The sequence below is a fragment of the Leptodactylus fuscus genome, chromosome 1 (genome assembly GCF_031893055.1).
Source record: "Leptodactylus fuscus isolate aLepFus1 chromosome 1, aLepFus1.hap2, whole genome shotgun sequence".
Lineage (NCBI taxonomy): Eukaryota > Metazoa > Chordata > Amphibia > Anura > Leptodactylidae > Leptodactylus > Leptodactylus fuscus.
In genome coordinates this window covers 361,463,922-361,477,098 of record NC_134265.1, presented here as the reverse complement: position 1 = coordinate 361,477,098, position 13,177 = coordinate 361,463,922, and the positions used below count along the sequence as shown (strand labels likewise).

The following is a 13,177-nucleotide window of genomic DNA, read 5'->3' as shown; positions in this document are numbered from 1 at the left end:
GGCCACTATGGGGGATAATACTGTGTGCAGGGGCCACTATGGGGGATAATACGGTGTGCAGGGGCCACTATTGGGTATAATACTGTGTGCAGGGGCCACTATGGGACATAATACTGTGTGCAGGGGCCACTATGGGACATAATACTGTGTGTAGGGGCCACTATGGGGAATAATACTGTGTGTAGGGGCCACTATGGGACATAATACTGTGTGCAGGGGCCACTATGGGACATAATACTGTGTGTAGGGGCCACTATGGGGGATAATACTGTGTGCAGGGGCCACTATGGGGGATAATACTGTGTGCAGGGGCCACTATGGGGGATAATACTGTGTGCAGGTGACACTATGGGGGATAATACTGTGTGCAGGGGCCACTATGGGGGATAATACTGTGTGCAGGTGACACTATGGGGGATAATACTGTATGCAGGGGCCACTATGGGGGATAATACGGTGTGCAGGGGCCACTATGGGGTATAATACTGTGTGCAGGGGCCACTATGGGACATAATACTGTGTGCAGGGGCCACTATGGGACATAATACTGTGTGTAGGGGCCACTATGGGGGATAATACTGTGTGTAGGGGCCACTATGGGACATAATACTGTGTGCAGGGGTCACTATGGGACATAATACTGTGTGCAGGGGCCACTATGGGACATAATACTGTGTGTAGGGGCCACTATGGGGGATAATACTGTGTGTAGGGGCCACTATGGGACATAATACTGTGTGCAGGGGCCACTATGGGACATAATACTGTGTGTAGGGGCCACTATGGGGGATAATACTGTGTGTAGGGGCCACTATGGGACATAATACTGTGTGCAGGGGCCACTATGGGACATAATACTGTGTGCAGGGGCCACTATGGGGGATAATACTGTGTGCAGGGGCCACTATGGGATATAATACTGTATGCAGGGGCCACTATGGGGGATAATACTGTGTGCAGGGGCCACTATGGGGGATAATACGGTGTGCAGGGGCCACTATTGGGTATAATACTGTGTGCAGGGGCCACTATGGGACATAATACTGTGTGCAGGGGCCACTATGGGACATAATACTGTGTGTAGGGGCCACTATGGGGGATAATACTGTGTGTAGGGGCCACTATGGGACATAATACTGTGTGCAGGGGCCACTATGGGACATAATACTGTGTGTAGGGGCCACTATGGGGGATAATACTGTGTGCAGGGGCCACTATGGGGGATAATACTGTGTGCAGGGGCCACTATGGGGGATAATACTGTGTGCAGGTGACACTATGGGGGATAATACTGTGTGCAGGGGCCACTATGGGGGATAATACTGTGTGCAGGTGACACTATGGGGGATAATACTGTATGCAGGGGCCACTATGGGGGATAATACGGTGTGCAGGGGCCACTATGGGGTATAATACTGTGTGCAGGGGCCACTATGGGACATAATACTGTGTGCAGGGGCCACTATGGGACATAATACTGTGTGCAGGGGCCACTATGGGGGATAATACTGTGTGCAGGGGACACTATGGGGGATAATACTGTGTGCAGGGGTCACTATGGGACATAATACTGTGTGCAGGGGTCACTATGGGACATAATACTGTGTGCAGGGGTCACTATGGGACATAATACTGTGTGCAGGGGTCACTATGGGACATAATACTGTGTGCAGGGGACACTATGGGGGATAATACTGTGTGTAGGGGCCACTATGGGGGATAATACTGTGTGCAGGGGGCCACTATGGGACATAATACTGTGTGCAGGGACCACTATGGGACATAATACTGTGTGCAGGGGTCACTATGGGGGATAATACTGTGTGCAGGGGCCACTATGGGACATAATACTGTGTGCGGGGGCCACTATGGGACATAATACTGTGTGCAGGGGCCACTATGGGACATAATACTGTGTGCAGGGGCCACTATGGGACATAATACTGTGTTCAGGGGCCACTATGGGACATAATACTGTGTTCAGGGGCCACTATGGGACATAATACTGTGTGCAGGGGCCACTATGGGACATAATACTGTGTGCAGGGGCCACTATGGGACATAATACTGTGTTCAGGGGCCACTATGGGACATAATACTGTGTGCAGGGGCCACTATGGGACATAATACTGTGTGCAGGGGCCACTATGGGGTATAATACTGTGTGCAGGGGCCACTATGGGGGATAATACTGTGTGCAGGGGCCACTATGGGGGATAATACTGTGTGCAGGGGCCACTATGGGACATAATACTGTGTGCAGGGGCCACTATGGGGGATAATACTGTGTGCAGGGGCCACTATGGGACATAATACTGTGTGCAGGGGCCACTATGGGACATAATACTGTGTGCAGGGGCCACTATGGGACATAATACTGTGTGCAGGGGCCACTATGGGACATAATACTGTGTGCAGGGGCCACTATGGGGGATAATACTGTGTGCAGGGGCCACTATGGGGGATAATACTGTGTGCAGGGGCCACTATGGGACATAATACTGTGTGCAGGGGACACTATGGGGGATATTACTGTGTGGAGGGACCACTATGGGACATAATACTGTGTACTGGGGCCACTATGGGACATAATACTGTGTGCAGGGGCCACTATGGGACATAATACTGTGTGCAGGGGCCACTATGGGACATAATACTGTGTGCAGGGGCCACTATCGGACATAATACTGTGTGCAGGGGCCACTATGGGGCATAATACTGTGTGCAGGGGCCACTATGGGGCATAATACTGTGTACAGGGGCCACTATGGGACATAATACTGTGTGCAGGGGCCACTATGGGGGATAATACTGTGTGCAGGGGCCACTATGGGGGATAATACTGTGTGCAGGGGCCACTATGGGACATAATACTGTGTGCAGGGGCCACTATGGGGGATAATACTGTGTGCAGGGGTCACTATGGGATATAATACTGTGTGCAGGTGACACTATGGGGCATAATACTGTGTGCAGGGGCCACTATGGGGCATAATACTGTGTGCAGGGGCCACTATGGGACATAATACTGTGTGCAGGGGCCACTATGGGACATAATACTGTGTGCAGGGGCCACTATGGGACATAATACTGTGTGCAGGGGCCACTATGGGACATAATACTGTGTGCAGGGGCCACTATGGGACATAATACTGTGTGCAGGGGCCACTATGGGGGATAATACTGTGTGCAGGGGCCACTATGGGACATAATACTGTGTGCAGGGGCCACTATGGGAGATAATACTGTGTGCAGGGGTCACTATGGGACATAATACTGTGTGCAGGGGCCACTATGGGGGATAATACTGTGTGCAGGGGCCACTATGGGACATAATACTGTGTGCAGGGGCCACTATGGGGGATAATACTGTGTGCAGGGGCCACTATGGGACATAATACTGTGTGCGGGGGCCACTATGGGACATAATACTGTGTGCAGGGGCCACTATGGGAGATAATACTGTGTGCAGGGGTCACTATGGGACATAATACTGTGTGCAGGGGCCACTATGGGGCATAATACTGTGTGCAGGGGCCACTATGGGGCATAATACTGTGTACAGGGGCCACTATGGGACATAATACTGTGTGCAGGGGCCACTATGGGGGATAATACTGTGTGCAGGGGCCACTATGGGGGATAATACTGTGTGCAGGGGCCACTATGGGACATAATACTGTGTGCAGGGGCCACTATGGGGGATAATACTGTGTGCAGGGGTCACTATGGGATATAATACTGTGTGCAGGTGACACTATGGGGCATAATACTGTGTGCAGGGGCCACTATGGGGCATAATACTGTGTGCAGGGGCCACTATGGGACATAATACTGTGTGCAGGGGCCACTATGGGACATAATACTGTGTGCAGGGGCCACTATGGGACATAATACTGTGTGCAGGGGCCACTATGGGACATAATACTGTGTGCAGGGGCCACTATGGGACATAATACTGTGTGCAGGGGCCACTATGGGGGATAATACTGTGTGCAGGGGCCACTATGGGACATAATACTGTGTGCAGGGGCCACTATGGGAGATAATACTGTGTGCAGGGGTCACTATGGGACATAATACTGTGTGCAGGGGCCACTATGGGGGATAATACTGTGTGCAGGGGCCACTATGGGACATAATACTGTGTGCAGGGGCCACTATGGGGGATAATACTGTGTGCAGGGGCCACTATGGGACATAATACTGTGTGCGGGGGCCACTATGGGACATAATACTGTGTGCAGGGCCACTATGGGAGATAATACTGTGTGCAGGGGTCACTATGGGACATAATACTGTGTGCAGGGGCCACTATGGGGGATAATACTGTGTGCAGGGGTCACTATGGGACATAATACTGTGTGCAGGGGCCACTATGGGACATAATACTGTGTGCAGGGGCCACTATGGGACATAATACTGTGTGCAGGGGCCACTATGGGACATAATACTGTGTGCAGGGGCCACTATGGGGGATAATACTGTGTGCAGGGGCCACTATGGGGGATAATACTGTGTGCAGGGGCCACTATGGGACATAATACTGTGTGCGGGGGCCACTATGGGAGATAATACTGTGTGCAGGGGCCACTATGGGACATAATACTGTGTGCAGGAGCCACTATGGGACATAATACTGTGTTCAGGGGCCACTATGGGACATAATACTGTGTGCAGGGGCCACTATGGGACATAATACTGTGTGCAGGGGCCACTATGGGGGATAATACTGTGTGCAGGGGACACTATGGGGGATAATACTGTGTGCAGGGGACACTATGGGGGATAATACTGTGTTCAGGGGCCACTATGGGACATAATACTGTGTGCAGGGGCCACTATGGAACATAATACTGTGTGCAGGGGCCACTATGGGGGATAATATTGTGTGCAGGGGCCACTATGGGGGATAATACTGTGTGCAGGGGCCACTATGGGACATAATACTGTGTGCAGGGGTCACTATGGGACATAATACTGTGTGCAGGGGCCACTATGGGACATAATACTGTGTGCAGGGGCCACTATGGGACATAATACTGTGTGCAGGGGCCACTATGGGGGATAATACTGTGTGCAGGGGCCACTATGGGACATAATACTGTGTGCAGGGGCCACTATGGGACATAATACTGTGTGCAGGGGCCACTATGGGGGATAATACTGTGTGCAGGGGCCACTATGGGGGATAATACTGTGTGCAGGGGCCACTATGGGACATAATACTGTGTGCAGGGGCCACTATGGGACATAATACTGTGTGCAGGGGCCACTATGGGACATAATACTGTGTGCAGGGGCCACTATGGGATATAATACTGTGTGCAGGGGCCACTATGGGGGATAATACTGTGTGCAGGGGACACTATGGGGGATAATACTGTGTGCAGGGGCCACTATGGGGCATAATACTGTGTGCAGGGGCCACTATGGGACATAATACTGTGTACTGGGGCCACTATGGGGGATAATACTGTGTGCAGGGGCCACTATGGGGGATAATACTGTGTGCAGGGGCCATTATGGGACATAATACTGTGTGCAGGGGCCACTATGGGACATAATACTGTGTGCAGGGGCCACTATGGGACATAATACTGTGTGCAGGGGCCACTATGGGGCATAATACTGTGTGCAGGGGCCACTATGGGACATAATACTGTGTGCAGGGGTCACTATGGGGGATAATACTGTGTGCAGGGGTCACTATGGGACATAATACTGTGTGCAGGGGCCACTACGGGACATAATACTGTGAGCAGGGGCCACTATGGGACATAATACTGTGTGCAGGGGCCACTATGGGACATAATACTGTGTGCAGGGGCCACTATGGGACATAATACTGTGTGCAGGGGCCACTATGGGGCATAATACTGTGTGCAGGGGCCACTATGGGGGATAATACTGTGTGCAGGGGCCACTATGGGACATAATACTGTGTACAGGGGCCACTATGGGACATAATACTGTGTGCAGGGGCCACTATGGGGGATAATACTGTGTGCAGGGGCCACTATGGGACATAATACTGTGTGCAGGGGCCACTATGGGACATAATACTGTGTGCAGGGGCCACTATGGGACATAATACTGTGTGCAGAGGCCACTATGGGGGATAATACTGTGTGCAGGGCCACTATGGGGACATAATACTGTGTGCAGGGGCCACTATGGGACATAATACTGTGTGCAGGGGTCACTATGGGGGATAATACTGTGTGCAGGGGACACTATGGGGGATAATACTGTGTGCAGGGGCCACTATGGGGGATAATAGTGAGCACAGGAATGCGGGGGGGGGGGGGGCATGTCAAAATTTCAGCACGGGGCCCCCCGATTCCTTGTTACGCCATTGGTCCTTTAACTCCCTGTATTCTACTTTGGGACAAAATCAGAGTGATTTCACAAAATCCTATCGGAAGAGATAGAAGGATTGGAGAAGCAACATCCAGAGAAGATCTGTGTTTTGTTCTCCAAGATGGCGGCAGGAAACAACCTCCAAAAATTGTCTGCAAGTACCGAGAAGGACTGATGGAAGGAAAAAAGGGCAAAGGTCACACCGAATATTGACGGGAATTCCAGTTCTCTAACCTATTAACCCTTCTCCTTCTGAAACCTTCCTTACTTTATAACATTTCGACCAAACCCAGTCTGATCTCCGGACTAAGACTCGAGCCCAGATCTCGGCGAGTTACTTTTGTGTTTCTTGGCTGGTAATAGAAATGTGTGAACTCGCCAGACGCTTATTGACCACACAAAAAGGTTTCTCTAAACGCTGGAGTCTATTTCCCCGGGCGTCTGGTTTCCGTATAGTCCGGGTAGACATGACTTCTGTCTGGCACGATGGATGTGAGAAGAGGCAGAACACATTCAGTCTTGTATTTAAAGCCCTCGAGGGGCACGAAGACCATTAACTGATATGTAAGAAGAAATCAGAAGGAAGATCCTTATTGTCCTTCTATTAGGGTTTTCTTACTATTTAGTGACCAACATTGACAATGAATATTCTTCTAGAACTACCCGGGAAAGATCCAATAGACCTACAATATCCATGTCTGAGGTACCCAGAGCCCAAAAATACCTCCGCCGATCACTAAAAGGGCTTGTTAATGCCACACCCGTCTATGGGTTGTTAGCCAAAACATCACCCACAGACCCATAGACAGTATAGGGGTTGTTTCTAGAAGAAAGCAACACTTATACTCACCTCTCCTAGGCTCCCTCATGACATCCTGCACTCCCTCGGCCTCTTCCAGCCCCTTGGGTGATATCATGGGCCTGGGAGACCTGTTTTCTTTTTTTTTTTTTTTTTTTTATCAAAGGCCTCAAACAGTGCCAACGTAAACACCCAGTGCACGAAAAAAGTGGGAGTGCCACTAAAAAAAACGTGCCCAGGATGCTGTCTGTCAAAAACTTACCCTTCCCTCCCCAAAAGGGGGGGGGGTTCCCGACTAACCCTTCCCCATCAGGCCCAAAAGGCTAACAGCCTAAGCCGAAAGCCCGCAACTGCACTGTTCCCCTTGGGCTGCCACCACCTAGGGTACTACGGACTGACCCTTGTCCAGTTTCTCCTTGGGCTGCCACCACCTAGGGTACTACGGACTGACCCTTGTCCAGTTTCTCCTTGGGCTGCCACCACCTAGGGTACTACAAACTGACCCTTGTCCAGTTTCTCCTTGGGCTGCCACCACCTAGGATACTACGGACTGACCCTTGTCCAGTTTCTCCTTGGGCTGCCACCACCTAGGGTACTACGGACTGACCCTTGTCCAGTTTCTCCTTGGGCTGCCACCACCTAGGATACTACGGACTGACCCTTGTCCAGTTTCTCCTTGGGCTGCCACCACCTAGGGTACTACGGACTGACCCTTGTCCAGTTTCTCCTTGGGCTGCCACCACCTAGGGTACTACGGACTGACCCTTGTCCAGTTTCTCCTTGGGCTGCCACCACCTAGGGTACTACGGACTGACCCTTGTCCAGTTTCTCCTTGGGCTGCCACCACCTAGGGTACTACGGACTGACCCTTGTCCAGTTTCTCCTTGGGCTGCCACCACCTAGGGTACTACGGACTGACCCTTGTCCAGTTTCTCCTTGGGCTGCCACCACCTAGGGTACTACGGACTGACCCTTGTCCAGTTTCTCCTTGGGCTGCCACCACCTAGGGTACTACGGACTGACCCTTGTCCAGTTTCTCCTTGGGCTGCCACCACCTAGGATACTCCTGGACTCAGAACAAAGGACCTGCGTCCTCCCCAGTCGACCCAGGGAGGATCAACAAGAGACAAGAGGGAAGCCCATTATAGACCTCACCTCCAGACGACCGTCGGGGGCGTCCCAAAAGGGTACAGCATCCCTTCGTCGAACACAAAAAAGTGACAAAGTGGACAAAAGAAGGTGAAAAACATCTAAACAATGTGGTAAAGTGCCATTCAAGGCCCGGTTTACTCGCCGGATCTATAAAAATTCTCCCGCTCTGGTAAACCAGGCATAGGGAGTGGGGTGCTCAAAAAGGTGTGAACTTGTGCCACGCAATGTGCCGAAAACCAGTGGGTTTCCCACGCCCAGTGGTCTAAGGCACCCCGGGGTCCACTCTGCCTCGGGGCACAACACAAGAGGCCTTTGAGCGCTCCCTGACCCCCAGCCAAGAAACACTGGCATCGAAGTGCCAGGTGGTCGTGTTGCCAGCGTCTGAAGCGTTCTGTTGGTCCCCTACAGTGGCCGGAGCCAAAACCACTGGCGGAACCGATTACTGACTGCATCCCCCAGCAACATGCCCAAAGCGGTTTCTCCATTCTCATCTCCACAGGTTTCGGTCTACTCCCTCCAGGGCGTTTCCAGTCCACCCCAACAGTTTCACCTACTTCCTGCTTCTGATAAGAACAGATCCTACACTTGATCTTAGCCAAAAGGCCGAGAAGCCTGGGAGGCCTGTGCCCCATGATTGGGCCTCAGTGGTCAAAGGGCACACCCACGTTATAACACGTGAACGTCACCCAAGAGGCCATAAGAGGACTCAAGTGGACACCATACGGAGGCCTAAGAGGCAAGGTGAGTATAAGTGGGCCCCCACTTATTATACTGTAGGGTCCCCAGAGTATAATAATAACACTTTAAGTTAAGGCTGGAATGAAATAAGAGGACAGAACTTCATGAAACGAATGTCGCGACGTTTTCCCACCTCTACTGTAAAGCATATAGTTGCATATGGGTAACAGCAGCGGAAACAAGATGGCCGCCCTTATATTCACCTACAGAAAGTAGAACAAAAAGTCTAAATAAAATATGGGGAAAAAAAACAGGAAAGAGAATAATATGTATCAGTTTTTATTAGTAAAAATAATATATGTGATACATTTTCTTGGACTGTTCTCCTCGCGACCTCCATATAGAACGTAGACCTCCTCGACGGGACAATTTCAGGGACAATTGTGGTCAATTATCTTCCAAAAATGCAAGAAGGTAAAAATGAGATAACTTGGCAGTAAATGTGCGCCTGTAGTCTAGGAGCCGTGTGTATTGTAGGATTAGCGGAACTTTCATGTTGTTACTCATTTGCTTTTAGTAGGTTTGGCTTCTGGTTGGGTTTTGGAATCTCTTGGATAAAACTCTGCCAACATGGACTCCGGGATACGTTTCAGCAGTTCCTTAGGAAAGATACGCAGCAGCTGCCATCCAATATCCAGGGACTCAAATATGCTTCGGTTCTCATAGGCACCTAGTGAAGGAGATAGCAAGTGGTTAGAAGGACACATGGTGGGAAGCCTTCTACAACATTCCCAGGGTCTACTGAATCTACTGGAGAATCATAGAAGGATAGTGAAGAACAACACGACTGACTGAGCAATATAATGGGATCGGATGGTTCCCAATGTGCCCCATGCAGAGGATAGGCTCCAATGGAGGTCTGGGCTCAGTACGATGGGCCAGATGAGACAATAATCTCCTCACCCTGGGCAATAAACTGCTTCTCAAACTTCTGCAGGAACTCCAGATACAAGAGATCATCCGGTGACAGAGCTTCTTCACCCACCACCGCCTTCATAGCTTGGACGTCCTTCCCAATAGCGTAACAGGCGTACTGTGGAACCAGACACAGATGAGGGTAAGTTCATTGTATTGGGTAGTGACTACAACACTGACCACCAGGTATTGAGTGGCGACTACAACACTGACCACCAGGTACTGGGTGGTGACTACAACACTGACCACCAGGTATTGGGTGGTGACTACAACACTGACTGCCAGGTACTGGGTGCTGACTATGCCACTGGCCACCAGGTACTGGGTGCTGACTACAACACTGACCACCAGGTATTGGGTGGTGACTACAACACTGACTGCCAGGTACTGGGTGCTGACTATGCCACTGGCCACCAGGTACTGGGTGCTGACTACAACACTGACCACCAGGTATTGGGTGGTGACTACAACACTGACTGCCAGGTACTGGGTGCTGACTATGCCACTGGCCACCAGGTACTGGGTGCTGACTATGCCACTGGCCACCAGGTACTGGGTGCTGACTATGCCACTGGCCACCAGGTGTTAGCCTATTACTCCTCCTCTCGGGTTCACTCACCAGCTGGTTAGATACATCTCCATGGTCTTTCCTGGTCATACCTTCCCCAATAGCCGATTTCATGAGACGGGACAGAGATGGCAGCACATTGATCGGAGGATAGATCTGAAAAGTATTTATTTTGGTCAATGCAGTGAAAATGGTGCAAGTATAAAATGTAAATCCGAAAAAAATTTAAGACTACTATATAACACTCCGCCATATCTAATGATGACATAATACCGTATATACCTAGTAATATATTCATCTCTACACAGTAGTAAAAAATAAAGTAAGCACTGCTACATCTCTACAAGTATTCAGTGAGGACGTGACAAGACTGTTGCACCTCTTTAGGGTGGTACATAAGGGTGCAAGTGTTTATGGTAGGGTTGATCCGATCTTGAGATTTCAGGATGGATTTTAAAATCCCATTTCCGATCATTTTCCAGCCGATCCCGATCGAGAAATTTGTTCGATCACTGATCGGGATTCGATCGCTCAACCCTATTAATGATATATACATGGATAGGCTTGAGCCGACCTTGAGATAACCTCCGACCTCGATCCCGCCGGAAAAGATCGGGATCAGAATTCTGATGGCGATCGTGAAATTTACTCGAATCCGATCTTTTCCGATCCCGATCACTCAACCCTAGTTTAAGGTAAATTGAAGAGGAGAAGTGACTGACCTGTCTGTTGTGTAGTTGTCGGTCCACGTAGATCTGTCCTTCTGTAATGAAACCAGTCAAGTCCGGGATGGGGTGAGTAATGTCTGGAAGATGGAAGTGACAACTAGGTTAGGACCCATTAAACAGCATTGAAACATCAAAGTCCGAGCTTCGCCTTGGGAATGCATTGACATATTTCATTTTGGCAGCAGTACTTGGATTAAACCATTGAAAAACCCTTCTGCCGAGAGTCCTCAGATCATGTACCAGAACACATGGGGCTACCATATTGGGCAGAAGACCAAGCAGTTGTCTGAGAGCCTTGAAAGCATTGTAGCTGGTAACTTGCTTTGGTAAGGAGGTGTCTGTCCTGTCGTGACTACCCACCATCATTTGGCATAGTTAGAATTGGTATCTGGGTGATGGAGCCACTCCTGCCCTCCACCCGACCGGCTCGTTCATAGATAGTGGCCAGATCGGTATACATGTAGCCAGGAAAGCCTCGCCGGCCCGGCACCTCCTCTCGAGCTGCTGAGACCTATGAGTGATAGAAAACCATTAGAAAAGTTGATGAAGCAAATGGATTACTGGTGTGAATAATTCTCACATGAGAGTGACCTAAATGTTCAGATTGGGTGGGAAGTAAATAGAGCTTTAGCTAAAAATAGGACTATACTAGAGTCAATGGTGTTGTCAGCTAGTTTCTCAGTCATGGTTCCTGCACGTCCTTGGTCTAGAGTGTTGTCATGTGATGTCACCGCCTGACAGTGATGTCATTCTATGTGAGAAGCTCAACCAATGGACCTTTAGAGTATCACAAGCCTATATAGAAGCACACAGCCATCTGTATCATGGACAACTTCAGACCTAAATCTCTGAAGGATCTCTCCCAGCTTCTCATACACACCTAGTGACACTCTTTCATTCTGGAATAACGTACGATAATGTCTTTATGATAAGCTTGAAGGAATTATTTTTTCCTCTGATACAGTACATATTGCATTATTTAGTATGAAAAATACCTTCCTGCAATGTCCTCATGTCTTATCATCTGTAGTGTTATCTAGCCTCACCAGATTACCCTGAGCTGATCATAGAGAGAACTATGCTGCTGCTCATATCTGCACAGTTCTCTCTCTCCCTTCTCAGCACTAATCTCTATGAAGAAATGGAACATGACATGAATATCACATTTAGCATTATATCATGGTGAGAACTGTGCAGCAATTTATAGCTGCACAATTCTCTATCTTTCTGCTCAGAACAAGGCCCAGCTCTGTGGAGCTAAAGTGGAGGTCAATATATGGGTGAGAGTGATGGCTTGGGACAAGCAGGGTCAGTGGAGTCCTCAGTCTAGTCATCTGGAACTCATTCTGTGCACGTTCCCCTCACCAGAAGGCACTGCAAATATTTTGTGAACTTCCCAATCCACAAGTCTCATGTTGGATTTTGGGTCTATGCACCCATTTTCAACCTAGAAAATTCATTCTCTGCATCCTCTAAGAGTAAATGCCCCTGTATGGACGTATCCAACTTCTATGCCAAAGGCGGGGGGTGAAGGATATTGGGTCTTACCTCACGTAGAGCTTCAGCATAGGAGCTCATGTCTGTCAGGATGACCAGGACGTGCTTCTCACATTGGTAGGCCAGGTACTCCGCTTCTGTGAGCGCCAGGCGAGGGGTGATGATCCTCTCAATGCTGCAATGTAATAAGACTATCAGTCGGCACATTCATTTACTTATTATTGCGCCAGAAAGATAAACCACCAAGGTCAGGCTACGTTCACATCTGCACTATGGCCTCAGAAACTGCCAGATGAAGAAGTCCTACAAGTCTAACCAAGAACTGAAAAGGTTGAACACCCGATGGACTTCATAGTCTATGAGATCCCTCGGGCTCCATTTGTGTCCACCATAGAATGGATCCATTTTTCTTTTCTT

The 13,177-nt window shown here is 49.7% G+C and overlaps 1 protein-coding gene and 1 pseudogene across 1 annotated transcript; both read right to left on the bottom strand.

Moving 5' to 3' along the window:
* Positions 1-8,809: 8,809 nt before the first annotated feature.
* On the bottom strand, positions 8,810-8,929 carry LOC142190772 (U2 spliceosomal RNA; annotated as a pseudogene).
* Positions 8,930-9,373: 444 nt separating this feature from the next.
* Positions 9,374-12,929, bottom strand: ATP6V1B1 (ATPase H+ transporting V1 subunit B1). Its single transcript, XM_075266596.1, has 6 exons — positions 12,812-12,929; positions 11,624-11,774; positions 11,258-11,340; positions 10,587-10,691; positions 9,956-10,085; positions 9,374-9,722 (listed from the first exon to the last, which is right to left on the bottom strand). Exons 1-6 carry the CDS (start codon positions 12,839-12,841, stop codon positions 9,556-9,558), a joined length of 666 nt encoding a protein of 221 aa, XP_075122697.1. The 5' UTR covers positions 12,842-12,929; the 3' UTR covers positions 9,374-9,555.
* Between the last annotated feature and the right edge of the window lie 248 nt (positions 12,930-13,177).

Coding starts and splice junctions, on each gene's coding strand:
- ATP6V1B1 (XM_075266596.1), bottom strand. CDS start 12,841: ATGAGCTCCTATGCTGAAGCTCTACGTGAG. Junction 11,775..12,811: donor ATGCTGAAGCTCTACGTGAG/GTAAGACCCAAT, acceptor TATCACTCATAG/GTCTCAGCAGCTCGAGAGGA. Junction 10,086..10,586: donor GAGATGTATCTAACCAGCTG/GTGAGTGAACCC, acceptor CTGGTTCCACAG/TACGCCTGTTACGCTATTGG.